Source organism: Neovison vison, chromosome 4 (assembly GCF_020171115.1).
Source record: "Neovison vison isolate M4711 chromosome 4, ASM_NN_V1, whole genome shotgun sequence".
Classification (NCBI taxonomy): domain Eukaryota; kingdom Metazoa; phylum Chordata; class Mammalia; order Carnivora; family Mustelidae; genus Neogale; species Neogale vison.
The window spans coordinates 203,133,905-203,161,224 of NC_058094.1; the positions used below are offsets into that span (position 1 = coordinate 203,133,905).

The window sequence follows — 27,320 nt, forward strand, 5'->3', positions numbered from 1 at the left end:
CTTGAAAACACAGGTCTACCTTTTGACACAGGCCTCTATCATATCACTGGCCATTAGTTTAAGTCTTTGCTCTAAGTGGTGGGCAAATTCTTGCTCTGGCCAGTGCAGATCAAAGACAAACATCTGAAGGGCATCGAGTTTCCAAAAAAGGTCTTCTGATGTTGCTGAGCCATTGCTAGAAGAAAAAGGAAACATGAAAAACATCGTGAACTTCCACTGTTCGCTGTGACGATCACCAACACACTGTTTTTTGCCTTTCTGTATCAATTGCCATTAATGAAAAAGTATCACATAAAATCTCTAATAATTGGTCATTTCTTTATTCAACCTTCTGAATCTCTTCCTTTTCACTTCTTAATGAATATACGGTGAGGCAAAAAAAAAAAAAGCGCAAATAGAAATGAATATAGTAAGGTTTCATAAGAAGGGGTAGAATGTATAAGGGAACTTGACTAAGGAAAAGAAATCAAATTATATACAAAAGAACAAACATGTTAAATGCTTTTTACCAATCTATAGGATACAGATAAATACAGAAGTATTTCTTCCTGGAAATTCAAAGAGTGTGTTTTACGTAAGAAAGTCCGTCTGACTGCCATCAGGAGGTTCACTCCTTCGTGCACACACATGTGCCTCTGTCCTCACAGCGCCTTCTGTCTGTCTGCAGACAGGTGCACAGTGTACAGATCGCAAATCTCTCAAGGACAGGGGAAGTGGAAGTGGAGTAACAGGCTGAGGAGGGAAGCAAATCTCAGGCCCACTTTGAAATGCTTTGTGACTTTTCTAGCTCGTAAGGAAACCGAACAGTACAACACACAGCCTAGCCAGGAAATGATATCCACAGTGCTCGGAAGACAGAACATGGTCATATATTTCAGGTCATTCCATCTGTCTAACTTGGGGCCTGTGGCAAAATCACTCTAGGAGACTAAAGTTTCATACCATGCATGAAGGTAATTTGTAGCAAGATACATATAATATTTGGGCAAAGGAAAATAACTACTGCTTTCCATTATGCAAGTAGAGAGCCTAATAGGGAAACAGAAATTTTTTGAAAGTAAAATAATCCTATGTTCAAACACACTGAAACTTAATAGTAAAAGAGAACAAAAGGAGAAAAAGGGGCTGTGTGATTCAGTTCTTCTCAGCTTGCCTGTAAGTGCTTAGCATAGACTAACCTAAAAATTGTATTGTTAGTGTGCAAAAGAAAAATAGAGATGAAATAATTTATCACGAAAGTACAGTGGAAAACTTTCATAAAAACGAAATTCTTAAAAAAAAATTCTTTAAATACCCACTTTGTTTAGCCAAATATATCTTGGTTAGTGGCTTAAAAAAACAACTCCTGGGGCACCTGGGTGGCTCAGTGGGTTAAAGCCTCTGCTTTCAGCTCAAGTCATGATCCCAGGGTCCTGGGGTCGAGCCCCGCATTGGGCTCTCTGCTCAGCGGGGAGCCTTCTTCCCCCCCATCTCTGCCTGCCTCTCTGCCTACTTGTGATCTCTTTCTCTCTCTGTCAAATAAATAAATAAAATCTTAAAAAAAAAAAACAAAAACAAAAGCAAAAACACCACAACTCCTTCCCTGGCTAATTAAATGTGTATTCCCTCCCCCACCTCCACCTCAGTATCTTTCCTGCATCACCAACCTCCTTTGTGTTCCTCCTCCCAATCTGCCAGTAACTCCTCATAGTCTCCTTGCCTAGTCAAGATGTGCTCAGAGTTCACTTCTCAAAAGACCATCCACAGCTCCTTACTCAGTATCTTGTAACTTTAAAAATCAGTGCCCCCAAAGTACCATTAAACAAAGGAAACAGTCAACACCATGTTGATGTTGCTGTAAAATGTCAGAAAAAAACACATTTATTTTTCCCTTTGCCACATACATAATAAAAATCAGAGGGAAAAAAATGTCCAGGCAAAATCCTCTTATTTGTCCATAACCATCACTATTTATAATATTATAACATTTATAATATTATTTATAATATAATTATTTATTATAAATAACCATCATTATTTCATAGTGTGCAATGTGGTAAATTGGAGAACCTATATTTTAAGAGTAATTGAACTTAATTAGTTAAAAAAGCAAATCTACTAATAATTTTTTATTTTGGAGAAGGAGAAGGTCGCTATTTGAAGCAGGTATGTATTCTTAATAAAGTAACAAAACAAGAAAAACCACCATCAGAGCAAAACCTGAAATAGTGAAGATGGAATTCGACTGAAAATGGACTCTTGTAACATTGTAATGACAATTAAGTCTTCACAGAGAGTATGGATATATGTTTCTTTTGTTTTTGGATGCTATGGAATGATAAATGTGCTTAATTAGGAATGTAATTAAGGTAACAAGGGTTTGTTATAATTAAATGGATAAAAGATGTAAATGGATTTTCTGTTGAGCTGGAATTTATAGCTTCCTGAATTTACTCAGAAATTTTCATCTTAAATTTACTTTTAATCACTGACCTATGCAGAAAGTATCATTAACAGATTAAAGAACTCAAATGTGAATAATGGATCTTGAGATAACTTCCTAAAATGCCAGTAGGAAACTTATCTTATTGATATATACTTTTAGAGTTAAAGAACAAAAATAACAAAAAACTGTGAGGGAAGAAATGGAGAAGCACCTTGTAAGGTGATACTGATATCACCTTACAGTAGGTAGGAATGTACCTTTAAAGCCGTAGTTGTGTTGTATTTTTAATTCCTTACATATGAAATGGGCTTTTTATTTATTTATGTTTTGCAATTTAATGCTTTATAACAAAAGTTCAAAAAACTAAGGAAGCCTGGCTGGTTCAGCCAGTGGAGCAGGAGACTCCTGATCTTGGGGTTATGGGTTCAAGCCTTGCATTGGGGTTAGAGATTACTTAAAAATAATAAAAATAAAATCTTTAGCAAAAAAAAAAACCACTCAGAACCCCCAAAAACTGGTGATTACATCATAGCACTATAAGTAATTTTGAGCATCCTGAAGAGGAGCCTAATGTTGATAATCTTAGCAGGTAAAGATAACAGCGATTAATTTGTAAAACATGTTTTTTATTTACTCAGAATGATGAAAGTATGAGCACTTTATTTACAAAGCCACAATCTGTCATGATTCCTGTCCTGAGATGCGGGTCATTTTAAGATGGGGCTCCCAACAAACGAGATTCAGGCTTCCCACATACCTCAAAGCCAAAAAATGATCCCCCACAAAAATCTAAATATCACAAGGTAATGCCCACAATAATGATTCTAGTTAAAATCAAGGGTGTTAAACAGATGAGGAATGAAGAAGGAGAGGAATTAAATTATAAAACAGTGTTAAGGAGCACAAAAACACATAAACTTAGAAAGATACATTTTACTTCCCAGATAACTGCCAAGCACACACAGACATGACTCTATACACTAAAGCTGCCCAAAGCATTTGCCTGAAAGAAAGAGATTCACATGTAACCTAACCTCCTGGTAGCTATTGTGGGCACAGTGATGACGTTTAACTTGGAGAGATCTCGCTAAGCTATTTCACAAGTTATTCTTGGTCTCTTTTTTCTTGACGGTATGTAGCCTTGACGGGGAGCAGACTTACCAGTGGTGGGAGGACAGGCAGAAAGGATGCTGGGCAAGTTCTTAGCCAGTATATTCTCTGGAAGCCGAATACATGAATAAGGAGAGAGAGCTTCACAGTCCCCCAAACCTGGGTTCAAAGCTTGCCTCTTTCACTGACTTACTGTAGGACCTCGGGCAGGTTCTGTTTCTTAAGTTCTTTATGACTTAGTTTCCTTAATTGTAAAATGGGGACAATGACATTTACCTCCAAGGGTTGTCGTGAGGCTTAACTGAGATAAAAAATTTGGCCCTTAACCTGGAATATAGTAAGTGCTTAATGAGTGGTAGCTATTTTTCTTCTTCTAATCATTATTTTTTCTAGCTGATGTCATATGAGACCTTGGGCAAAGCATGGACCATTGTTGAGTTCATTTGATTGCTCTGGGGCTCATACATTGGAAAACTATACAGTTAGGAATAATGATGATTGGATGATGTAATAGTGATAAAAATAATGATAAAAATCATAATGTAGCATAGGTATAGTTATTATTTATTGAGAGCCTGGGATGTGCCAGGCACTTTTCATCACTTTTTTTACTTTTTTATCCTCACAAGAATGTCTTTAAATTAGGTCATGATCTCAGAGTCCTGGGATCGAGCCCCACATCGGGCTCTCTGCTCAGCGGGGAGCCTGCTTCCTCCCCTCTCTCTGCCTGCCTCTCCGCCTGCTTGTGATCTCTGTCTGTCACATAAATAAATAAAATCTTAAAAAAAAAAAAATTAGGAGTCATAACCTTTTTAGCATTGGGGAAACTGAGGCTAAGGAAGATTTAATGATTACTAAACTGGGACCTAAATTTGAATTTCAAAGCCTGTGTCCTTTTTGTTCTAGCGACTCTTAGTTACCGAATCTGCAATAGGTGGGCTGAATCACAGGGTGGAACTAACAGGTGTGGATTTTATGATATAAAGATTATTTAAAAGTAACAAAGTACATCAACTGATAGATGAAAGGACAACAGAGGAACTTGCTGGTGTTAGGAAATAAAGGACAATCACTTCTCTGCAACCCGAAATATTATTTAAAAGTACAACTAAGGGGGCGCCTGGGTGGCTCAGTGGGTTAGAGCCTCTGCCTTCAGCTCAGGTCATGATCCCAGGGTCCTGGGATTGAGCCCCGTATCAGGCTCTCTGCTCAGCAGGGAGCCTGCTTCCCTCTCTTCCTCTCTCTCTGCTGCCTCTCTGCCTGCTTGTGATCTCTGTCTGTCATATAAATAAATAAAATCTCTAAAAATAAATAAATAAATAAAAGTACGACTAAGATAAAATAGAAAAACATATTCTTGACATGATTCTTAATGATGGTTTTCTATGTGTATAAGAGAAACTATGCAGGTGGTAACAAAGCTAAAGCCAACCATGGTTCCTAGACATACTGTTACCACAGCGATCGCCTGAACTATGGTATATCATTTAGGCTCGAGTCTACAACCTGGGTCACAAAATGACCTCTCACCTACAGATCACATATGAACTACATCAAACCAGTGAGTGGGGTTGTTTTGTTTTTGTTTTATCTGTATCATTTATCATCAATTTGCTCAGCTTAGCTTAATAGCTTAAAAAACTCACACAACACTAAAACATAGGATTCCTCAACCAATGATGATAAATGCCATGCAATCTGAACACATGTGCACAGAACACAGCCCAGGCCATGCACTAGCTAACACACCACCAGGAAATAAGTGAGGGATACACACGTGGACTCATATAAAGGAGCCATCCACGAAGGAGTAGAAAAGCTAGGAATCTGTGGAAGATTAAGAGGCAGACTTGGAACTTTTGGAAGAGCTACATTGGGAAGACTGTTGGCGATATTCCTGTAAAGAAACAAACAACGTGGGAAGGGACCACCATAAGCAATAACTACAGATGGCCATGTGTAAAGTCATAAGGTCAGGACTGAAGAGATAGATGTTCTATGGACACTAGGCAAGATACCTACTTGACAGGCTGCCATGTCTCTTGCTCAAAACCTCTGTGAATTGACTGGGCGATGGAGGACTCCATGAGATCGACGTAGCGGACAACCAAGGGCACAAAGATTTCTTGCAAATGTTTGTGAAATTTTCCATTACACAAAAGTGCTGAAATAGTCAAGCAGAAACAGTGTTCGTCAGAGGGATCATATCAGGCATTTGGAAAACAGGGGTGAAAACACGTTTCCTGAAAGAGTCTGACACAGAAGAATGGGTATAAAATACAGATGATATCGGGTCTTGCTTCTCACGTTGAATATATCATGAAAGCTTATCAAGAAGTAAAATTAACCTCCTAGGTATGGCTGTCAACATGCAAACAGATTATATCTCGACAAAATCTTCCTGGCAGGTGGGCTGTCTTTACTTTCTAAGAGGTTGAACACATGAGGCACATGACCACTTGCTAGAGACTCAACAGAGCTGCTGGATACCCTGAAGGTCTTGACACATGTAAATAGAGCAATAAAGAGAGTTACAATCCCTGGGCTAGATGGTATGTCACGGGAGAGCTAAACCCATTCAATTCTAAGAGCTAAGCTTGATGAATTCTAAGAGATACACTTATTTAATTCAGCAGCAGGATGACTGTGGCCTTGGGACTACCTATTCAGATTCATGAACTTTTCAGTTATTTGTAGATTTTCTTGTTAGTCATCCAATTTTCTACACGTCTCTTTCGAAACAGCATATCATATGCATTTTTTGGGTGTCCATTTGTCTTTAATGAAATACACTGTGGGGCATCCTACCTAAAGCAGTTGTGGAAGTCTTAGAATTTGTTCTATTGGGATAGGACTACGAAATAGGTAGGTAATAGTTAAAGCACCAGAAAGTGGGTGCTTTCTATGCCCAGGATGCAATTTCCTTAGAAAAAATTCAGTGCTAGCTATAGACTGTGTCACAACCACCCACGCCCCTGTCAATTCATATGTTGAATTCCAACATCCAATGTGATGGTGGGGCCCTTGAAGGGAAATTAGGTCATGGGGGCAGAGTCCTCAGGAACAGGATTAGTGCTCTCATAAAAGAGATCTCAGAAAGATCCCGCACCCTTTCACCATGTGAGCACACAGTAGGAAGACAGCCATCTGTGAAACAAGCTCTCACCAGATACCAAATCTGTGGGCACCTTGATGTTGGACTTTTCAGCCCTCCAGAACTGTGAGAAATAAACTTGTAGTTTATAAGCTATCCAGTCTCTAGTATTGTGCTATAACAGACTGAACGGACCAAGACAGTCAGTATGTGTCTACGCTGTACCATGGAAGAATAGAGAATCTGTAGGAAAACACTAAGTAATGTTAAGTAATATTCAGTAAGTCATTTGTAACCTTTTAGATGATGGTACATACTTGTTTCTCAAGTGAACATATCTTAAACCCAGCTGTAATTTTTCTGGACTCTCAAAGTGAGAACAGGTTCATGTAAAAATATACATCATGGCTGGGAAAGCTATTTCTGAAGAGATGGTATTTTAATCGAGCCTAAGTGACAGGGTAGCCATTCATAGGAGATTTGGAGGAAAGATCTCCAAGCAGAGGAAATAGCTAGTACGAAAGTTCCAGGCAGGGAACAAAGCTGGTGTACTTCCAGAAGGACGAGAAAGCCAGTGCGGCAGGAGTAGAGTGAGAGAGGGAGAGAACAGGCCGAGATTATGTCCAGAGAGTAGGACATGGTGAGAAGTAATGGGGTTTTACTGAGTACACAGGGAAGCATCATTATGTTTAGTATTATTAAGCAGAGGAGTACCATGATATAAAATATCTCTCGCTGCTGTGTGGAAAATGGAGTAGGTGACCAAGGGCGGAAGCCCAGAAGACGGTTCATGCTCAGTCTTGATGGCAATAGACCAGGTAAAGGATGATGAGGATGAGGACGACGGTGACGGTGACCTGGATTAGGGCAGCAGAGGCGGAAGACGGGGAAAAGTCTCTCAGGGATCCCATTCACTTTTATGACTTGGAATTGCTGTATATGCTTCTATACGAAATCTAGTCACTAGAAATTTTAAAGTAATGCTTCATAAAACACGCAGCTAAATATGCCACTTGCCCCACATAATCTTCTTCGGGGCAAAAATATCCCAAAAGCTAAACAGTGTTTTAAAACTTGGGCAAAGTGTATGATGCTTACCACAGTGGCATGAATATTGTTTTAATGGATTCTGAAATTTGTGAGAAGCTGGAAAACTACAGACACATAGAAGTGGGCGTAGGAAGCAATTTTAAATACAGAGGAAAAGACAACACTGCTTTTTTTCTAATTCTAGTTACTCTAGTTTAGTATTTTTTGCGGTGAAATCATTTTTTTCTGGCTTATCTATATGCTAAAAGATTTCCTATTAAAGTGAGAATGATAATCATAATTAAAGATAAATGTCTTATTTAGGAGACTCATGTTATCTTTTTAAAATCATTTTATGTTTTTATTATTTCAGGGCCTTTAAACAAAAATAACCTGTTCTCTTTTCTTGGAGTACTTTCTTTTATTTTCTCTTCTTTTATTTTATTTTTTTTTCAGTGTTCCAAGATTCATTGTTTATGCACCATACCCAGTGCTCCATGCAACACATGCCTTCCTCTTAATGATGTTTTCATTAGCACACTGAAAGGAGCTTTATTTATTCCTGGAGATTCAATCACGGAGCTAGAAGGTACTGTATAGATCATGCAGTTCAGTTTCTTTTGCCAAATGTCACCTAAATAAGATGCTGAACATTAAGGATGAAATATTCTCACTCAAACCACCTCAATCATTGTGGTAAGCAAATTAAAAAAATATGCCCACATCTGAATTTATTGGCTCTCCACTTAAGAGCTCGCCCTTCCTCCTCCTCCTTGCCCGCATTTTTGGAGCGTCAACCATGGGACTAAGTTTTTTATATGCATTCTCTCATTTAACCATCACAAAAATTCTATCAGAGAAGCACTATTTTTTTTTTTCAATCTTATCAATAAGAAAGCTGAGGAACAGAGAATTTGGGGACATGTGGTAAAGTCATCTACTTATCAGACAACAGAACAAGAGCCCCTTTTAACCTCTATAGACTATATTACCATCACCCCACAATTTACATTACCATAAATTTATTATCTATCCACCTAGCCATTCATACAGTCGCCCAACCTCTCAGCAGTATATCAGCATCTTTTAAGAACTAGAAATGCAGAGAGTATTTAAGGTAGAAAAAAACCTTGCAAAGGACAAATGCATTACTCTGTATCTTAGACGAATTATGTTTCTACAATTAGAATTTTGAAAAACTCAGTTACACTATGAAAAAGTCAAGAGACTGAAGAAAACTATTATATTCAAAATGAAAGAATGCTGTGAAAATATTTAATGTGTTTATAATATATATTGAAAGCTGGACAACGTTGCATTGCTACACAGCTAGACTATAGCCTAACTCTTAATTAATTTATGTGGCCTACTAATAATAAAAACAGAAAGACTGAAAGGCTCTACATCTTGATAGGTGCCATTAAGCACTGTCATTATTTCTAACTAGTCCAAGACACACTCACTTAAGAAATTATTACATTTACAAATACAAATGAGTACTCTACCTCATCAATTCAAATGCTTCTTTATTATACACTTAGAGATTATGCATGTTGGCTATTAAGTCATACTTAGTTTGTTAAAATGAAGCACATAGGAGAATCAACACTCAATGTTGTTATTAAATGTTATAATGATTCTAAGATTAAGTACCAGTTGACTCAAATGTAATTCTAGCAAGAGCTCTCTTTTTTGATATGCTTGATAAGCACTGAATTCATCAACTTGTCAAATAAGCCTCCTTCTCTTGTATTCCCACCATGGGAGTGAAAACAGATTATCCACTAGATCACTATATATCAGTACCTGGTGATTATACCACAGGCTTGGCCTTTAGTTCCTAGATCCAATTAGTAATCAAGATCTGTGTATTTTTTTTTAAATTTAAATTTAAATTTAACATACAGTAGCTAATATACAGTGCAAAATTGGTTTCTGGAGCAGAATTCGTTGATCATGGCTTACATAAAACACCCAGGGCTCATCATAACAAATGCCCTCTCTAATACCCATCGCTCAGAGTATTTTGTATCCTTAGTGTCCTTCTTAACACGTCCCTTCCTCTTCAGCACCACTGCTGTTGCTCTACTTCTTTTTTTTTTTTTTAAGATTTTATTTATTTATTTGACAGAGAGAGAGATCACAAGTAGGCAGAGAGTGAGTCAGAGAGGGGGGGGGAAGAAGCAGGCTCTCGGCCGAGCAGAGAGCCCGATGCGGGGCTCGATCCCAGGACCCTGAGATCATGACCTGAGCCGAAGGCAGAGGATTAACCCACTGAGCCACCCAGGCGCCCCTGTTGCCCTACTTCTAACCTTCTCATCTCCTGCCTTGATTAGTGCAATAATCTCTTTACTGGTCTTCAGGATCCCAATTTTCCCTTTGTCAACCATCTTCTTCAAATCTCAAAGCAGACAGGCTTGCCAAAATATGAAACTAATAATGTCGTTCTGAAAGATTATATCTTTTGGTGGATCATCACAACAAATTCAAACAACCTTTGCATGGTAAGAAAGCCGTCTATGATTTATCTTAAAAATGAGCTTGGTGGCTCATCTCTGTGGCCTGACCCCCATATTTCCTGTGGTCCAGCCACAATGATTCACATGGTTCAGTTCAAGCCTACACTTAACTCCTCCAAACTCTTCTGGAAATGCTTTGTTCTCCTGTCCCCCTGCCCAGTTACTGGTTTCATCTGTCTACTCTCTACCCTGTGCAGGCTTCCACTGTGGTCCAAAGCATGCTTCTGCACCTGTTGATGCTTCATTTTCTTCCTACAAGTGTGTAAGGTCTTTGAGGGAGGGACCGTATCTGTATTCTTAGCATCCAGCAAAATGCCTGGCTCCAAGCAAGTGTTCAAATGTTTGTTGAATGAATAACTACATGGATACAACATTAAGATGACCGCATTATTTTTCAGGAAATTGTCTAAGAACATACTGAAGCCTGCATATTTCTTCATATTTTCTATGCATATTTCTTTATAGAATATGCAGTATTAAATAATATTGGCATGAACATCTATTTTTGATCCATGTCCAAGATCAGACTACTAGAAATTCTGCTGGATATGAATGTTGGCTATTTTAGGTCTCATATTTTAATGAATGTGGCAGAGGGAGGTTTTTTCTGCTCAGTCATGACTCTTGACAGCAAACTTTCACATCCTGAAGATAGAGGGATAAAACGGAATGTTCCTATATTTCCTAAGGCCGGTCACAAATGCTTAATTCTGGCCAAATTCTGCTCATGTTTCAGTAGTGTTCCTTTTTACTTCTTTTAAAAAATTATAGACCCGTTTTCCAAAGTCTCAGAAAACTGGCAACTGGCAGTATTATTTCTTTGGTAATTAGACTCATGAAAGGGGAGGGAGGGAATGAAAGAAAGAAAGGGAGAAACAGAGAGATGAGGAGAAAAGAGGAGAAATAAAGAAAATCTGCAGAGGGGCGAGGAAGGACAAGAGAAAGCTTGGTGTCAAAAGGCAGGGCTACGGAAATACACACGTGCTGTACTTGTGTATGGAAATGTATGCTCTTTTTCTCAGTTGCCCATATGCCAGTTTGCATTCTGCTCCTATCAGACACTGTCAAAAGCCCTCTTAATACTTAGCCCCAGGCACCAGAATGAGTGCTTCTATCTTCTCCATCTGGTTTAGTCAGGATAGGTTGTGATTTGGGCGGCCACCTGTCCCAATCAAGCCTCTCCAAGGCACCCATTCTCACAGTTCATTGGAAGAGGCAAGTTCTCAGTGTGGCCTTATGCAAGAATGCTCCTGACCTTCTACCTGAGGTGTGGAAGTCTAAAGGACTGCTCAGAAGGAGTCTAAAACAGTGGCTGGCAAGAATGTAAGCGGGGGACCAGCATCCACTTTGTTAAATCATCTTTTTTTCCACCCAAAGATTCCACGTTTCCAAATATCACCTTGTCAGAAAAGGAAGCATCAGTGAAGCATCAGTGACATCAAGCCCAAGAGTGCAATTAGAAATGGCAGAAGAAAGCAAAAGGCTTAAATAAAAGGTAAACTAGGAATACAGATGTGCCCAATTATTTTGAGCATCCCAGTAATTAAGAAATTAGTGTTGATTATTTACATACCAAAAAGAGTCTTACGTTTACAAAAGTACTTGTCAGAAGCTTCTAATAGTAAGAGTTCGACTGAGAATTTAAACTATGATCCAATTAATAATAATTACTGAGATAATAATCGTGGGATAAATGAAGAACAAGCAGATGAAAGAGTTCCTGTATACTTTTTAGGGTAAAAATATGCTGTTGACTCCTGAGCCCATGTAACCCAATTTTATAGTATGCCACCCCTTTCCAATTAGTCAGCATTAATGGATTACTAGGAAGAATGACTTTCCCACCTAAACTTCAGAAGCAACTAGTAATTCGTGACCAGCAAAACAAACAACACCAACCACACTAAAAACAAGACTTGGCCACAAAACAACAATTATTCAAGGGATTACAAACTGCAGGGAACCTGCACAATGAAAGCCCACTGGATAAAGATATAAAATTAACAGGCCACTTTCCATGTTGACAAGTGCTTATAATGAAGATTCCTATCACTGAAAATATGAACATGGGTTTCGTGAGAAAAGTCAGGAAGATTGCAGCCTAGAACACACTTAAGTAAAAGGAAGAAAATTCATACAACCAAACAAAAAGATCTCCTGAGATCTAGGAGCAGCCTCCAGCCAAGAATCTGGCACATTATTTAGGCGCTCAATACACGTGTGTTTACTGAATAAATACCAACAAAAACCCACTGCCTAAAGGAGACTTAGAGAGTATGCTTTTTAAGTAGAATAGGAAACTCATTGAGTTTTATTTTCCTTTTAATTAAAACCTTGATAGGTAAATTTATATAGTTTGGTAATACTTAATTTGTATACTTACTAGTATAACAACCTCCTAAAACCATGTCCACTTCCTCCTTTCGTGTTCACTTGTTAAAAATGATCTACCTATTGGGGTGCCTGGGTGTCTCAGTGGTTAAGCCTCTGCCCTTGGTTTAGGTTATGATCTTAGGGTCCTGGGATGGAGACCTGCATCAGGCTCTCTGCTCAGCAGGGAGCCTGCTTCCCTTCCTCTCTGCCTACTTGTGATCTTTCTCTGTCAAATAAGTAAATAAAAATCTTAAAAAAAAAAATGATCTACCTATTTACCTACCCACCCATCCACCTACCTAAGGAATTGAAAGCCCTGGTATTATAATGTTTCCTATATTTTGGACAACAACTCAAAATCCAACAAATTCAAGTTAAAGCTATTATTAAAAAATCCTTAGTAAAGTAAATGTAATTGAGTTCTATTTTTATAAATTATTGCATTATAGTGGGTAGGGTATATATGGCCATACACACTACTAGATGGGCCAGAACTGTTTTTAATCCATGTTTCTGCAAGGTGATTTGGATTCGTAAATTTTAGGCATTCAGGGGCGCCTGGGTGGCTCAGTGGGTTAAGCCGCTGCCTTCGGCTCAGGTCATGATCTCAGGGTCCTGGGATCGAGTCCCGCATCGGGCTCTCTTCTCGGCGGGGAGCCTGCTTCTTCCTCTCTCTCTCTCTCTCTCTCTGCCTGCCTCTCTGCCTACTTGTGATCTCTCTCTGTCAAATGAATAAATAAAATCTTTAAAAAAATTTTTTAGGCATTCAGCGCTTATTTCTTACAGAATTAATTCAGTAAAAAACAACATAAACATTAACTAAGGCTTAGCGTAAAGATGGAGAAGTCTCCCAGTCCTACAGTTCTCATACTGTCATTTATGAGATGAATATAAAAGCCAAAGGGGAAAGTCTAAAATTTTATTCCAGTTATGTACAAACTTCTGATTGGGATTACGTTCCGCGCTGCTCGCTCTAGACGAGGCAAACAATTGAGAATGGCTGTAACGTGATCAACAGCCCCCAGACGTAGGGTCCTTGATGCTCACAGCCTCTAGGGCCAATCAGAAGTCTCTGCCCATCTACTGTGAAGGACGCGTAGGCCTTCTAGAGCAGGTTATTTTCCTGAAGGCATTTAGTTGTACGAAAATATAAGAAGCAGACTAAGAATTTAAAATATCTACATGTCGGAAAGAACCTAGAACAACATTGTGGAACTCAATGACAAAGAAAAAGCTAGTGACTCCTCGTTTTCCTACTGATACGCTCTGGCAAAACAGATTCTGATGTACAATTTTGAATTCAGTCAACCTGGAAATTGGAAATAAGTACGTTTTCGCATTTTTGTGGTCATCTCATCATTTAAAGAAGGGTCTATCTACAAAACGAGGCTGGTTCACAGCCCTGCGGTAGTCTAGAAGTCCTATCCGTCCTGCATTGTTCCTAGTAGTTCTACGTACAGATGTATCTATAAACACCGCTTCGTGAATTTCAGAGGCACAGCTCATTTAAGCGCTCGAGGTGGAGGAATATGCAGGTGTCAGCCCTCCATATTTCAAAGCTTGAAGATTAACCTCATATACAATATGGCGACCTAACAGTTCCTCATTTGAAAGAAATCTGAAAAATAATCTCTGATACAGCCCGAGTGTGCGAATAACCCAGCGGGATTTCCACTTCTTCATTTCTTAATGAGTTTTTTGATAATGAGAGGTGACTTTGCCAGTCACTCTGGGCTCTATTATGGCTAATTTGACTCCACTTCACTCTCCTTGTTAATTATTAACACTAGCCTTTTTATCCTCATGAGACCACATTCCCATTTTTCTTTTTTCGATCTTTATGAGCCCATCTTTATGAAGGTGAAAGTCTTGGAGAATAGGTTTTCACTTAGTGTAGAGCCCGAACATTTATTATTCGTTTAGGCAGAGACGCTGTGACATTGATTATATAAGCACGGGTGTTCTTCAGGATGGCTTTAATGTGCTAGCAATGTGAAAAGGCTGTTAATTAAAGAAGAAGCACCGTGGTTATTTTTCACTTGGGAATCCGTTCCCCAAAGAATGGTCATTTGCCACTTGCTAACATATCCACAGATTAAAAGGTGACTAGCTCCGAGGGTTTGCCTTTCAGGAGTGCTGAAAGAAATGATCTGTGCCATTTGCAGATGGCTTTCGTTTGTCAGAAGCAGTCACTTGCCATATTTATTATCGACAGGACAATTGCAGAAGATGGCAGGCAAGGGTAGAATCTTTGTGTGCTAGCTTTCGAGTCACACAGCCCCATTTAGCTAGCATGCTAATTGCTTCATTATGAAAACATTTATTTTCTCTCAATTTTAATACATCTCTTTCTCAAAACTGTTTCCTTAGATACCATTTAAAGTGATTACCCACTTAATTATCTCTTTAGTTGGTGCGGGGGAGTGGATTGGGGTCGATGGAGGGAGGACGGAGGGACAAGCAGGAGCTGTCTTTTCTGGACAGAAATCAAGGAGCTGGAGTTTGTTTTCTTCATCAGTCCTGCTCTGGGAATCAGTAGGTGAGTCTGTGAGGGGCAGGAGATTGGGGACACTTGCTAAAATTATGGTGCAGCTGGTACTCTTCCCTTGAGGAAACACCACATTTCATCTCCAAGGGTTCTTAAGGCTAAGACTTTCCTTAATCATGACCAACTCTAAGGAAAGACGTAGGCCACCGGCAGAATTTTCTTCTTCTTAAAATAGAAACTGAACCTGCTGTCTTGAATCTTTCCCCCGACTCATTGGGTTAGTCCCTGGTACTCTCATCACGGACGTTTTGTCATGTACTCGACAGGACAATATATACCATTTTCTGGTTCTTTCTGTACCTTTTAACCACCTCTCTTCCCCTGCCCCCATAACTCAAGGACCTTCCGAGAACTTTCTAAGGTAAAAATAAAACTTCAAGGAATTTCCTCTCTTCCTTGAAAAGATTATATTGTTTTATAAACACCCCAGAATCTGCTTTTTTTAGTGCAGAGCCAGACTGAACCAGAGACCACCCAGGGATCCTTGCCAGCGAGCTCAGACCCAGGCACATTGCCTCTTAGGGATTTAGTTTCCTTGGCTGGAAAACGAGGAGCTTTGTCAAAAATCCTGTCCACTTTCCAAAAGATAAACGCCTATTTTAAAATATCAAAGCATCACGATTTTAATAAAAGAAAGATGGTAAACCACCAGCGGGGACATCTAAATTATTCGTTAAAAAACAAAACCCCAAACTACTCGGCTACCAAATTTTCAAGGCACTAATAAAGTAAAAATTCTAACTAAAGCCTCCAACTACTTGGAGATGTTCTTAGTAATTTCTATTTTGGAAAAGCAAACATAAGCAGGAACACTATCATAAATCAAAACCATTTAAAATCTATATAGTTCATTGTGCACTGCATGTGAGGTTATAGCAAACATTGTTATCTAGCAAAATATTTCCTCTTCCAAGACTGGACCTTGCAGAGTGGTCCGTTTCTATTAGTTGTGGCTAACGTTGTAATTAATTAGAATTTGGGCTATAATGTTATTTGGGTCAAGGTGGTAAAAGCCGTCATTCCATGGCAGTGAGGTAAGGCTGTTTCCTTCTAGGTGGGATTAAACGGAGAAGTTTTATGTTTTCCTAAAGCTTTCCAAAAGGTCACTATGGGGGCAGCAGTAGGTTGACATTTAACATTTGGATTGCATTCACTAAATCACTATTTGAATACTTCAGGAATTTAATAAAACAAGCACATAATTATTAAAAAATTCTTCATTATTATCAAGAGTGATATTTATAGCCAAAAAAAAAAAAAGTATGTTTTACCGATCATTAACATACTCAGGGGCCTTGGTTTTTGGATAGTAACTTGTGAGTTTGAGATGAAAGTCACTACATTCTATTTTAATTCCCCAGACTCTCCTGTACTCCCTATACCAAAAGGAAATTATGGCACTGGGGAACTTTTCTATTTACCTCACTACATGGAGGAGCTGTTTTTCTCTGAAATAATTGATGTTTTCTCAAATCTGTTAATTACTGCAAAAATCAAAGCCAAGATCTAGACTTACCCCAAAACTGACATCGCTCCAAAAGGGATCAGTAATAAATGCTTCCATGTTTTAACTGAATCACGTGGGACAAAACAGCATACAAGTACACATTAAGAGTTTAATAGCAGCCGATGTTACATTGGTCTAAAACAGGAAAGGGAGTAAGCAACTCTTTTGAATTAAATATTTGCAGGTCTAGTTAAAAACTAAATTTCTGCTCTTCTCATTTTAGTGGTTTTTCCCCCCACCCCCCCAACAGTCCCACAGAAAGTGATTTATTGCTTTCAGAACAAAGTAAGATATGTCAGAACTTTTGTTAGTGAAGAAAAACTGTTTGACTTGAAAACTTGTCTCAAGCATTATTTTGTCGGAGGATGGATATAGGCACTTCAACACAGAAAACTTCCCACTGGGAACTGTGTGGAGTACACGCTGGCCAGTTTGACACAGCTAAGGGCCGAGAAGTGGGGTTTGCACTCACAGCTGGCATCCCCGGTGTCAGGGCTGACCTCCTTGGCTCCTGATGACCATGGCGCTCCTTCTCCTCCAGCACCTGTTCCCAGCTCTTCCTTACCACCCCACACCTTGCAATCATGTGCAGAACCCTGCTTAGGTGTATTTGTTAGGTGCCGTCTTTGGAGCAGGCAGGAGGCCAGGCTACTTTTGGGGCAATGCAGGCCAGCGTCAGCCCAGGGGAGTCTGGCACTATCTCAGGAGAGCCAGAGATCTCATGTCCAGCACTGCCACTTCGCACCCTAGTTTGGCCGTGGGGTCAGCAGCCCTGCTATAGAGCAAGTGGGGCTCCCAGCAACTACAGAGGTCTGAGACAGGAAAACAAAGCTGCCCGCTCATGGCCACCCAATAATGATCCTCGAGGGCTGATCTCGGCCTCCGACCCTGGCTGGGGAGAGAGGGGAGCCACCCCTTCCACAGCCCCATGGGTGAGAGATCCTGCATTTTAGTGTTCTTAGTGATAAAAATCTCATAAATTTACACTTGCAATGCAGGAACTCTTCTTAAAAACAAATATTAAAGGATGCTAATTCACTGGAATTATAGTAGAGGGTCCCCGAAACCCAATTTTTAAGAAGTCCACACTTGTTTTCTCCATAAATTCCGAAATGTTGAATAAGTTAAATGATTCATCATCTTTGCTGTTTGAACATTAATAAAGGCCCCATCTTTGAATAAACTCTCTAATAAATTTAAATATGGTCAATTATTGAGTTCTCATGCAAATGGAGAAAGCAGTGCCAGAAATAAGTCTATGTTTATTTACTCTCAGTTAGGGACCTAATGCATAATATATGTATTTATTTTCTGCCCAGGTTTATGGTCTTAAGGCAGTATTAAACCTGAGTTATAATTCTCAGCAGAAAACTAATGATGCTAAAAGACTGAGAAAAGAAGAAGGTCCCTAGCTGGCAGGAGGGAACCAAAGGACAACTTAAAAGCTGGCTGGTCATCGTTTGCAGAACAAATGATCCACATACAGATAATTCAGTGTGGGATTAGTAACTTCTGAGAGTAGACACTGGGGTTAAATCTTTAAAGTAGGAAACGGAGCTTAGTTCTCTGGCTTTCTAATAGGACCTTTTGGAAACGGAATTGGATAAAAGATGAAACTGGTCAAAAGAGGCAAGACTGAAATTTTCAGTTAGTTTCAGACTAGTATCTATAATACTTATTTTGTCTTTACTACACGTGAGCTGCTATGGTTATTAATCCTCACCACCAATGACACCGTAGTACTATTATTTTCCTTCCCTTATAGATGAAGAACCCAAAGTCCACAGAAGTTGAGCCATTGTCAAAGGTCAAGGTGCAAGTGGCAGAAACAGATGTGAATCTGTCTGGCATCAAAGTTCATGCTATTGATTACTAAAAAATGATGCTTCTCTTACCATAACAGAGGTTCTTGACCAGCTCTCCTAAATCTAATGTCCATGGGAAGTCTAATACTACACAAAATCTCATATTAGTGTGGCTTCCCCCACCCCACAGTAAAACAGTAGTTTCGTCAGAAATTCAAAGGGACGAACAACCAAAGAAAAGTAAGAAATAATGGAGGGATGAACAAAACCAAAAAAGTCATTTTTTAAAAAGCAAAAACAAATGTATAGACATGGATTTAAGTTTAAACCTAGAAGTACAGAGTAGCGGTTCCCCAGGGAGGAAGAGAGCAGTTAAAAAAAGCTCTGGAGCTTTAAAATATAGCAAGTTTGAAATGTATCACAGGTGAGTCAGAGCGGCATGAGGGCCCCTTTCCCGGGGGGCTGGGTAACTCGGGTCACACTGTAGGCACCATGTGCTCCACGGCACCACGGTCCAGAGCAATACTGAAAACTGGAGGGAGGTCGGGGCAGGGAAGGTGAATGGAAGGGTAATGGGCCCAGAAACCCCACCATGTGGGGAAGAACTGAATGACCTAGCAGCAACGACTTGGAGAAGAAAACACACACTGGGAGAAGGCTGTTCTATCCATCAAGCAGAGCAAGTCACAACCAGAGGGCAGGAAGAGGGCAGAGGTCAACTTGGCATAATAATGGGAAGGACTGTATAGAATAGGTAACTGGAGATTCTATGATCAATGCAAGTGTTAAAGCAAAGGCTGTCAGCAGGACCCAAGGTTGAGTTTAAGGGAGACTTTAAAAAAGAGTCATCCCAGGAAAAGCCCAAGAATCTGTATGCTAAGAAATATCCCTATAAAATCCTGTTGTAAAGCTAGGTCTGTTCTGGCTGCTAGAAGACCATGCATCTGAAAATTCGTAAACCTTATTGCACCGGGAAGAAATGTCTCAATAGAGGACCTCTACATTCTCTTAAATGTCTCAGCACTGGGAGAGCCTCCCATACCGCACAGCAATACCACACCATCCTCTGTGGAAGTGAATCCCTTATCAGAATGCGTATGAGTAGAGAAACCTTAACAAAGCATGAATTCTTAGAATAATGACACATTTCTAAGGTGTCTTTCAGAGACGTAAGTATCTTAAGTGCTTTAGAAGTGCTGACCTTTGAAGATTTTTCTGATTCACAAGGTGCAATGAGAAAGATGTCCATGTTAGCAGGAGGCTGCATATACTAAGAGAGCTTCAGAGGCCTGTGGAGCAATGTGGGCATGTTCCTGGTGTCCTCCAGAACCAGGCCTGAAAAAGTCAGGGAGCCTGAGCAAACACTAATGTTATCTGTGTCCACCTCGCTGAGTGAGTGCCAGAGCTCTATACACATAACACATTCACACCACACAGCATTTTTTCCGTCCCGCCCCATCTCATAGACTAAAGAAAACACAAGTGCTTACTGTCATTTCTGAGGAAATTATTGAGTAGTTGGAAAAGAGGAAAACTATCCCAGGAGTCTTGTGGTTGGGCCTCCAGTGCAGTATCCATATCTACTGTGAATAAAGCCCAAAATTTCTCCGCGTGCTCTGCCAATAAATCAGGCCACCAGGCAAATGCCTGTAAAAGGATAAATAATGAAAAATTAGATTACTTCTTAGAAACACACACAAATATTGTGCCACCTGAAAACATGTCACTGAAAATGAAATTGTAGAATGTCACTGAATAGGACACCACATTTAAAAACATTTCTATTCACAGAAAAAGGAGATATTAAAATATATAAGATACCACAGTAGTTACGCTTAAATTAAGAGATACTAAAAAACTTTCCTTTTTTTTGTTTTATCTATTTTGCAAATGTTCTAAATTAAACATGTATTTTTAAAGTAAAGTAATAAATGTCATTTTGCATTTTTATTGTTTTAGATTTCATATGTTATTCAATGCCAAATTTGCTTATTTAAAATTTGTGTATAAAATTTCTTCTCACATTCAAAAAATGTTACCTTTTATTTGTAGTACCTTAAAAAAAAAAATCTAAGGTCTAAAGCTCAAACATGCTTTTGTAGAGAGGGATTTCCAGACCCTCCAATGTAAATTAGGTACTCTGATAGGTAGGTAGTCTTATCAAGTCTTACATAGTCTCTCTGATGTTCAGCATTTTAATTTCACAAGTCTTGGTATTGCATATATGACTACATGTATGAATATTTTAATTTCTGCCACTTAAATTAGACTGTAAACACTACAAAGACAAGTTGGTATATGTTGCTTATTACTTTAATACTCAGCTAGGTATTTTCTAATGCCTTCTGCTAATGGCAATAATCACCCTAAAAAATCTGCTGTTTAGATGAGTGAAAATACTATTTACTTTTCAGAAAGTTCTTGAAAACAATGTGGTCTGATAATGGATCATAGCCCCAACACCACCTGCCCATGGAATCTAGCAGCAGGCCCAAGTTCCCATGGTCCCTGCCAGCCAGCTGGCCCAGAAATCCTACCAACCACAAAATTGCCAAATTTTTCCCTAAACTACTAAGTAGATAAACAGGACTTTAATGAATAAATTTGGGTTTTGTAAAGAAAAATCAAATCTAAATCAGATAACTCATACTGAAATACAAAGTTTTAAGTGTTTTTTTCTCTCAGATCTGTTTGATTTATATTAAAGGAGCAAACTGTAATATAGGAAATTATGTGACTTTAAATGTGGCATGCATTTTAGAAGTTGGTCCAAGTAAATAAAAATACCTTTAACAGAGAGTCAGGTTTCCTGAGAAATCCATATTTAGATAAATAGAAGATATTTACAGTAAGCACTTTTTTCCCCTAGAGCCTTCACTGGGACTAATGTCAACAAAAAATTTAATATGGCAGTCTTATATTTTAAGCTCAAGCTTTTGGGGATACATTCTTAGGTCTTCTTCTTCTTCTTCCTTTTAAAAAATATTTTATTTATTTACTTGACAGAGAGAGACAGATCACAAGTAGGCAGAGAGGTGGGCAGAGGGCGGGGGGGAATCAGGCTCCCTGTTGAGCAGAGAGCCCGATGTGGGGCTCGATCCCAGGACCCTAAGATCATGATCCAAGCTGAAGGCAGAGGCTTAACCGACTGAGCCACCCAGGCGCCCCTCATTCTCAGGTCTTCTTTAATGTGCAAACTGTAAATGCAACTGCCAGTATATGGTAATGGGAGTTACATACAACTGCCAGTATATGGTAATGAAAGTTAAAGAACGTAGAGTTCTCATGGAAAGATTACAACATACTTTTCTCTTAGCTCTTTAAGGACAGACTTTCAAAATGCTTGATTCCACTAATCCCATGCTTCAGTGAATAGACTGATTATTCCCCACTTTATTAATGTGGCTGGGCTATGTGAAATCTGATATCAAGTGATCAAGATGTTAGATTCAGTTATGGATGAAAATTGTCTCAATTCAACTTTTATGACTCTCATCATGAGAATGCAAGGTGTTAATGAAGGCTTTTTTTGAATCATAAAAGGGAAAAGTATTAATAAGGACTATTACCAGAAAAATTTGTTAATGGATACCCAGTATAGAAGAAGTAAATTCTCACATCAGTAACATAGCTTGTGTGTGTGTGTGTGTGTGTGTGTGTGTGTGTGTGTGTTTGGGGGGGGCGGTAGTAAAAGTGTAGTGTTTCTGTATGTGATTAGATTTAAGTTATTACTTTAAAATGGACTGTTAAAAGGTCTGGAGTCCAGTTAAAAGGTAAACACTTGCCTAAGAATAGTTTAAGTGTAAATGAATTAAACTCCCCAGTCAAGAGACACAGACTGAATAAACGAATAAAACAACAAGATCCCATTATATGCTTTTGAAAGACTTTAGATTTAAGGACACACATAGGCTGAAATGAAGGAATGGTAAGAGATATTCCATATAAATGGTAACCAAACGAGAGCAAGGGTGATTATAGTTACAGCAAACAAAACAGGCTTTAAGTAAAAACTGCCATAGGATAAAAAGCGGGTCACTATATAATGATAAGAGGGTCAATTTACCAGGAAGATAAAACAATTATAAATATATATGCACCTAAATATAGAAAACAAACACTGACAGATTTGAAAGGAGAAACAGAAAGCAATACAATTATGACAGGAGACTTCGATAGTACACTTTCAATAATGAACAGATCTCATCCAGATGGAAAATTAATAAGGAAACAGCAGACTTGAATAACACTATAGACTAAATGGATCTAAGAGATAGATATACAACATTTTACCCAACAGCTACAGACTGCACATTCTTCTCAAACATACACCCAGGATAGATCTCATACTAAGTCACAAAAAACTTAACTTTTGAAATCACCCCAAATGTCTTTTCCAGCAGCAGTGGAATGAGATTAGAAGTCAGTACAAAAGGAAAACAGAAAAATTTACAAAGATATGGAGGTAAACAAGACATTCTTGAACAACCTCTGGGTGAAAGAAGAAACAAAGGAAACAGAAATATCTTGAGACAAACAAAAATGAAAACACAACATACCAAAATTTATGGGATGCAGTAAAAGCAGGACTAAGAAGGAAGTTTATAGCAATAAATATCTATATTAAAAAAGAAGAAAGATCTCAAACTATCAACTCACATCACACGTCAAGAAACTAGAAAAAGAAGAACAAACTAAGTCTGGAGTTAGGAAAAGAAAGAAAATAAGATTAGAGCTTAAATAAATGAAACAGAGAATACAAAACAATAGAGATCAATGAAACTAAGAGTTAAGTTTCTTAAAAAATAAATACCAATAAAGCTTTTGACTAAAAAAAAGATAGAAAATGCAAATAAGTAAAATCATAAATGAAAGAGGGGACATCGCAACAAATGCCACAGGAATAAAAAAGATTATAAGGACCATTAACTAATGACTTATTGAATATGACACAAAAAGCACAGACAACAAAAGCAAAAATACATAAGTAGGACTATATCAAACTAAAAAGCTTCAGCATGGCAAAGGAAACCATCAATAAGATCAAAAGGCAACTTATGGAATGGGATAAAATATTTGTAAAAAGTTTATCTAATAAAAGGGTTAATATTCAAATGTGTAAAGAACTTCTACAACTCAATAGCACGAGAACGTCAAATAACTTGAATAAAGGGCAAAGATCTGAATGGATATTTCTCTGAAGAAGCCTTACAAATGGCCAACGGCTATATGCAAAGGTCCTCAACATCATTAATCATAATTTGATTTTTCAAATGCAAATCAAAACCAATATGAACTATCATCTCACATCTAATTAGGATGGCTATTATTAAAAAAAAAACAACCCCAAAGGTAAGTTTTATTGAAGATGTAGAGAAAAGAGAAGTCTTGTATACTGTTGGTGAGAATGTAAATTGCTACAGCCACTATGGTAAACAGTATGGGGATTTCTCAAAAAATTAAAAATAGCAGTACCATATGACCTAGAAATCTCATTTCTGAGTTTACATCTGAAGGAGTTGAAATCAGAATCTTAAACAGATATCTGCATTGCCATGTTCACTGTAGCATTATTCACAATAGCTAAGACATGGGAGCAATCTAGATATCCACCAATAGATGAATAAAGAAAATATGACATTTATATACAATGGAATATTTTTCAGCCTTAGAAAAGAAGGAAATTTTGCCATTTTCAGCAACATGGTTAATCCCAGAGCATGTTATGCTGAGTGAAATACTCCAGACACAAAAGGACAAATACTAAATGACCTCATTTAAATGAGGGATCTAAAATAGTCAAATCCCTAGGAGCAGAGAGTAGAACGGTGGTTTCAGAGGATTGAATGCTTGGGGTGGATGGAGGGGAGTGTGAAATAGGGAGGTATTAGTGAAAGGATACAAAGAATTTTTATACAAGATAAACAGCTCTTAGAGATCTGTTGCACAGTATAGGGCCTATAGTAAACTGCTATTATTACCTACTCAGCATTTTGCTTAGAGATTACATCTCCTGTTAACTCACACAAGAAAGTAATGTGGATTTCTCTGGCTATCTGATCTCAGTTTTGTTTTAATTTGCATTTCTTTAATTAAGAATGAGTTTGAACACATTTTTCAAATGAATAAGGATCCCATACTGTTTTTAGTGAATTGTTTTTCAGGTCTTTCCCCCTTCCCTTAACAATTTTTATTTTATTTTATTTTATTTATTAAGTAAACTCTACACCCAACATGGGTCTTGAACTCATGACCCCAAGAGCAAGAGCCACAGGCTCTACAGACTGACCCAGTTATGCACCCCCTTCCTCCCCTTTTAAAGTTCATCTTTTGCTGGTGTTACAACTTTTTAACCAAATAACTACAAAACATTCACACTTCTGGGATATAGAATTTTTTATTATTCTTCCAATCAAAACTAATCACTTAAAAAAGGATTCATCATACTATAGCCAGAGAAGTCAATATTTACTTTCAAGAACTTTCTAAGAGATACATGGTTGTAAAATTTCCATTTAATTTCTTAAAAGGTAAATTACATTAAAACCACACGATAGTCAAACCACAAAACAAAATGGATTATAAAATATCAACACACTGGGTATTTTCTTTCTTTTTTTCTTTTTAAAAATATTTTATTTCTTTATTTGATAGAGACAAAGTGAAAGTTCAAGCAGGGGTAGGGGCAGAGGGAGAAACCCTGCTGAGCGTGGAGCATGATGCAGGGCTAGAAGTGGGGCTGGACTCAGCGCTCGAGCCCAGGACCCTGGGATCATGACTTGAGTCAAAGTCAGATACTTAACCAATTGGACCATCTTGTTGCCCCATCACATTGGGTACTTTCTTAAAAACTTGTATCACAAGAATAATGTTCAACATATTAATAAGAGAAATCACCATATGATGAATTAATGGATGGCAAATATAAGAAAATATTGCCTACTAGGAAAAATACAGATATTAGACTTAGGGACACTCAATGCCTGGCTCAAGGCTTGGGACTTTGACTTTGCTGCTACAAATATATAAATGTGCAAAACTGCTGGATATGGTATGCGCTATGTCATGAGCTATTGCTCTTTCAAAATATTATCTTTGAATCCTTTTAAACTATCTACTAAAATGGGTATATGACAAGTAATACATAAGTAAACAAATAAAACAGTATAATTCCATGACATGGGTTTTACTCTTGTTTTTTAGAGCTATAGCAGTGACGCATCTGACACTAGTCAGGTGACCTGACCTACTCTAGGTCAAACAGGATAGAAATTCTAATAAAAATGCAGCATGAGGCACCTGAGGGGCTCAGTTTGTAAGTGTCTGACTCTTGACTTTGTCTCAGATCATGATCTCAGGGCTGTCAGACTGAGTCCCATGTTGGACTCCATGCTGACTGTGGAGCCTGCTTAAGGTTCTCTCTCATTCTCCGTCTGCCTCTCCCTGCTGGAGCTCTCTCTTAAAAAAAAAAAAAATGCAGTACTGCAAAGACAGTTTAAAGTCTCACCTCTAGCTCATCATGCTTTTTCAAAAGATTAAAATTAAGAACATAGGGGTTTCTGGGTGGCTCAGTTGGTTAGGCAACTGCCTTTGGCTCAGATCATGATCCTGGAGTCCCAAAATTGAATCCTGCATCGGGCTCCCTGCTCAGCGGGGAGTCTGTTTCTCCCTTTGACCCTCTCCCCTCTCGTGGTTTCTCCCATTCTCTCTTTCTCTCAAATAAATAAATAAAATCTAAAAATTAAATTAAATTAAGAAAATAACAATTATGTTAGGTCAGGATTGTTTCAAGACTTGGAAAAATTTCCATAGCTCTTTTTTTTTTTCCATAGCTCTTTTTAAAGTGAACTTGGAAGACAAAGCCACAAGGGCAGAATGAAATAAAATGGAATAGAATTTTCTTTAAAAAAAAAAAAAAAAGTATCTTCAGGATAGCAAGATTTCGCCATCAATTCAAAATTTTCATCCTGTTTTGCAGAAGTATACACCTGTGTGTAAAACTGTATGTCTGACGAATGTCAGCTGATCTGTGATGAAAGCTTATCGTTCTCCTAGAGGTGAGAGGAGAAAGCTTTCAGCAATCACAGTCTTTGAAAAGGAAAAGCAAGGGTCACAGTCTGCTGCCTTAAGAACACAGGGTGGATTCTACACCTATCCCCTCATCTTTTCTGCCATCCTGCTGCGGGGCAGTCCTCTCCCCACCAACTGTCAGTAAGAAGAGAGGCTGTGTGATGTCCTCCCTTGAGGACCACTTCATGGGAGATGGTAGAGGGTCCAGAGCACCAGGATCTCCACCAGGGTGAAGGAAGCCCCACTCAGAAATGCATCCAGCTGTAGTGCACTAACCAAGTCATGATCATCTGGGTTAAAGTCACCCTGGCTCTAATGCTAAGTCACTAATTAGTGTAAATGAGATGGCAGAGGCAGAGGCAACGTTTAATTTGATGAAGAGGAAAATACAAAACAAAACTTGATGAAAAGTCTTTAGCCAAATCATTTCTATCAAAGTTCTAACACTAAAAATCTTATACAGTGAAAACAATATACGTGGCCAGGAGACAATACTTTAAAGTTGTGTTTGTTTTCTGAATGTTATTGGAAACAGTGGCAGCTAAGAAGGCACCCCGAACCTGGCAGTGAGTACTGAGCTTCTGCACTTAGTGGGGAGACTTGAACGCTCCTGGGCAAATCAGTTCCCTGGGTGGATTTCTATTTCCTCATCTGCAAACTGGCAATAATACTTGTCTGAATATCCCTTCGCATTGTAATGAAAATTCTATGAGTATGAAAATCTCCTGATCTACAAAAGCAAAAAACTAATCACTATCAGTAATTACAGAAATGAGCTGAAATCCATACGGATCTTATAATGTGAGTTGAGATATTTTACATGCCAAGTATTGTTCTAAA

At 38.4% G+C, this 27,320-nt stretch overlaps 1 protein-coding gene and 1 non-coding gene across 20 annotated transcripts in view; both read right to left on the minus strand.

Annotated features, from left to right (window-relative positions):
- Nucleotides 1-27,320, minus strand: part of CADPS2 (calcium dependent secretion activator 2) — a 532,394-nt gene that overhangs the window by 59,726 nt on the left and 445,348 nt on the right. For 10 of the 19 annotated variants that reach the window (XM_044246482.1, XM_044246480.1, XM_044246478.1 and 7 more), the window contains 3 exons: nucleotides 19,901-20,057; nucleotides 5,558-5,699; nucleotides 20-175 (listed from right to left, as the gene is read on the minus strand). In XM_044246482.1, coding sequence (XP_044102417.1) covers nucleotides 20-175; nucleotides 5,558-5,699; nucleotides 19,901-20,057 — 455 coding nt within the window. Of the gene's footprint in view, nucleotides 1-19; nucleotides 176-5,312; nucleotides 5,433-5,557; nucleotides 5,700-19,900; nucleotides 20,058-27,320 lie in introns of all 19 variants that reach the window. The other 9 variants (XM_044246471.1, XM_044246469.1, XM_044246463.1 and 6 more) reach the window with 1 other exon arrangement.
- On the minus strand, nucleotides 17,412-17,547 carry LOC122905798. Its single transcript, XR_006384471.1, has one exon.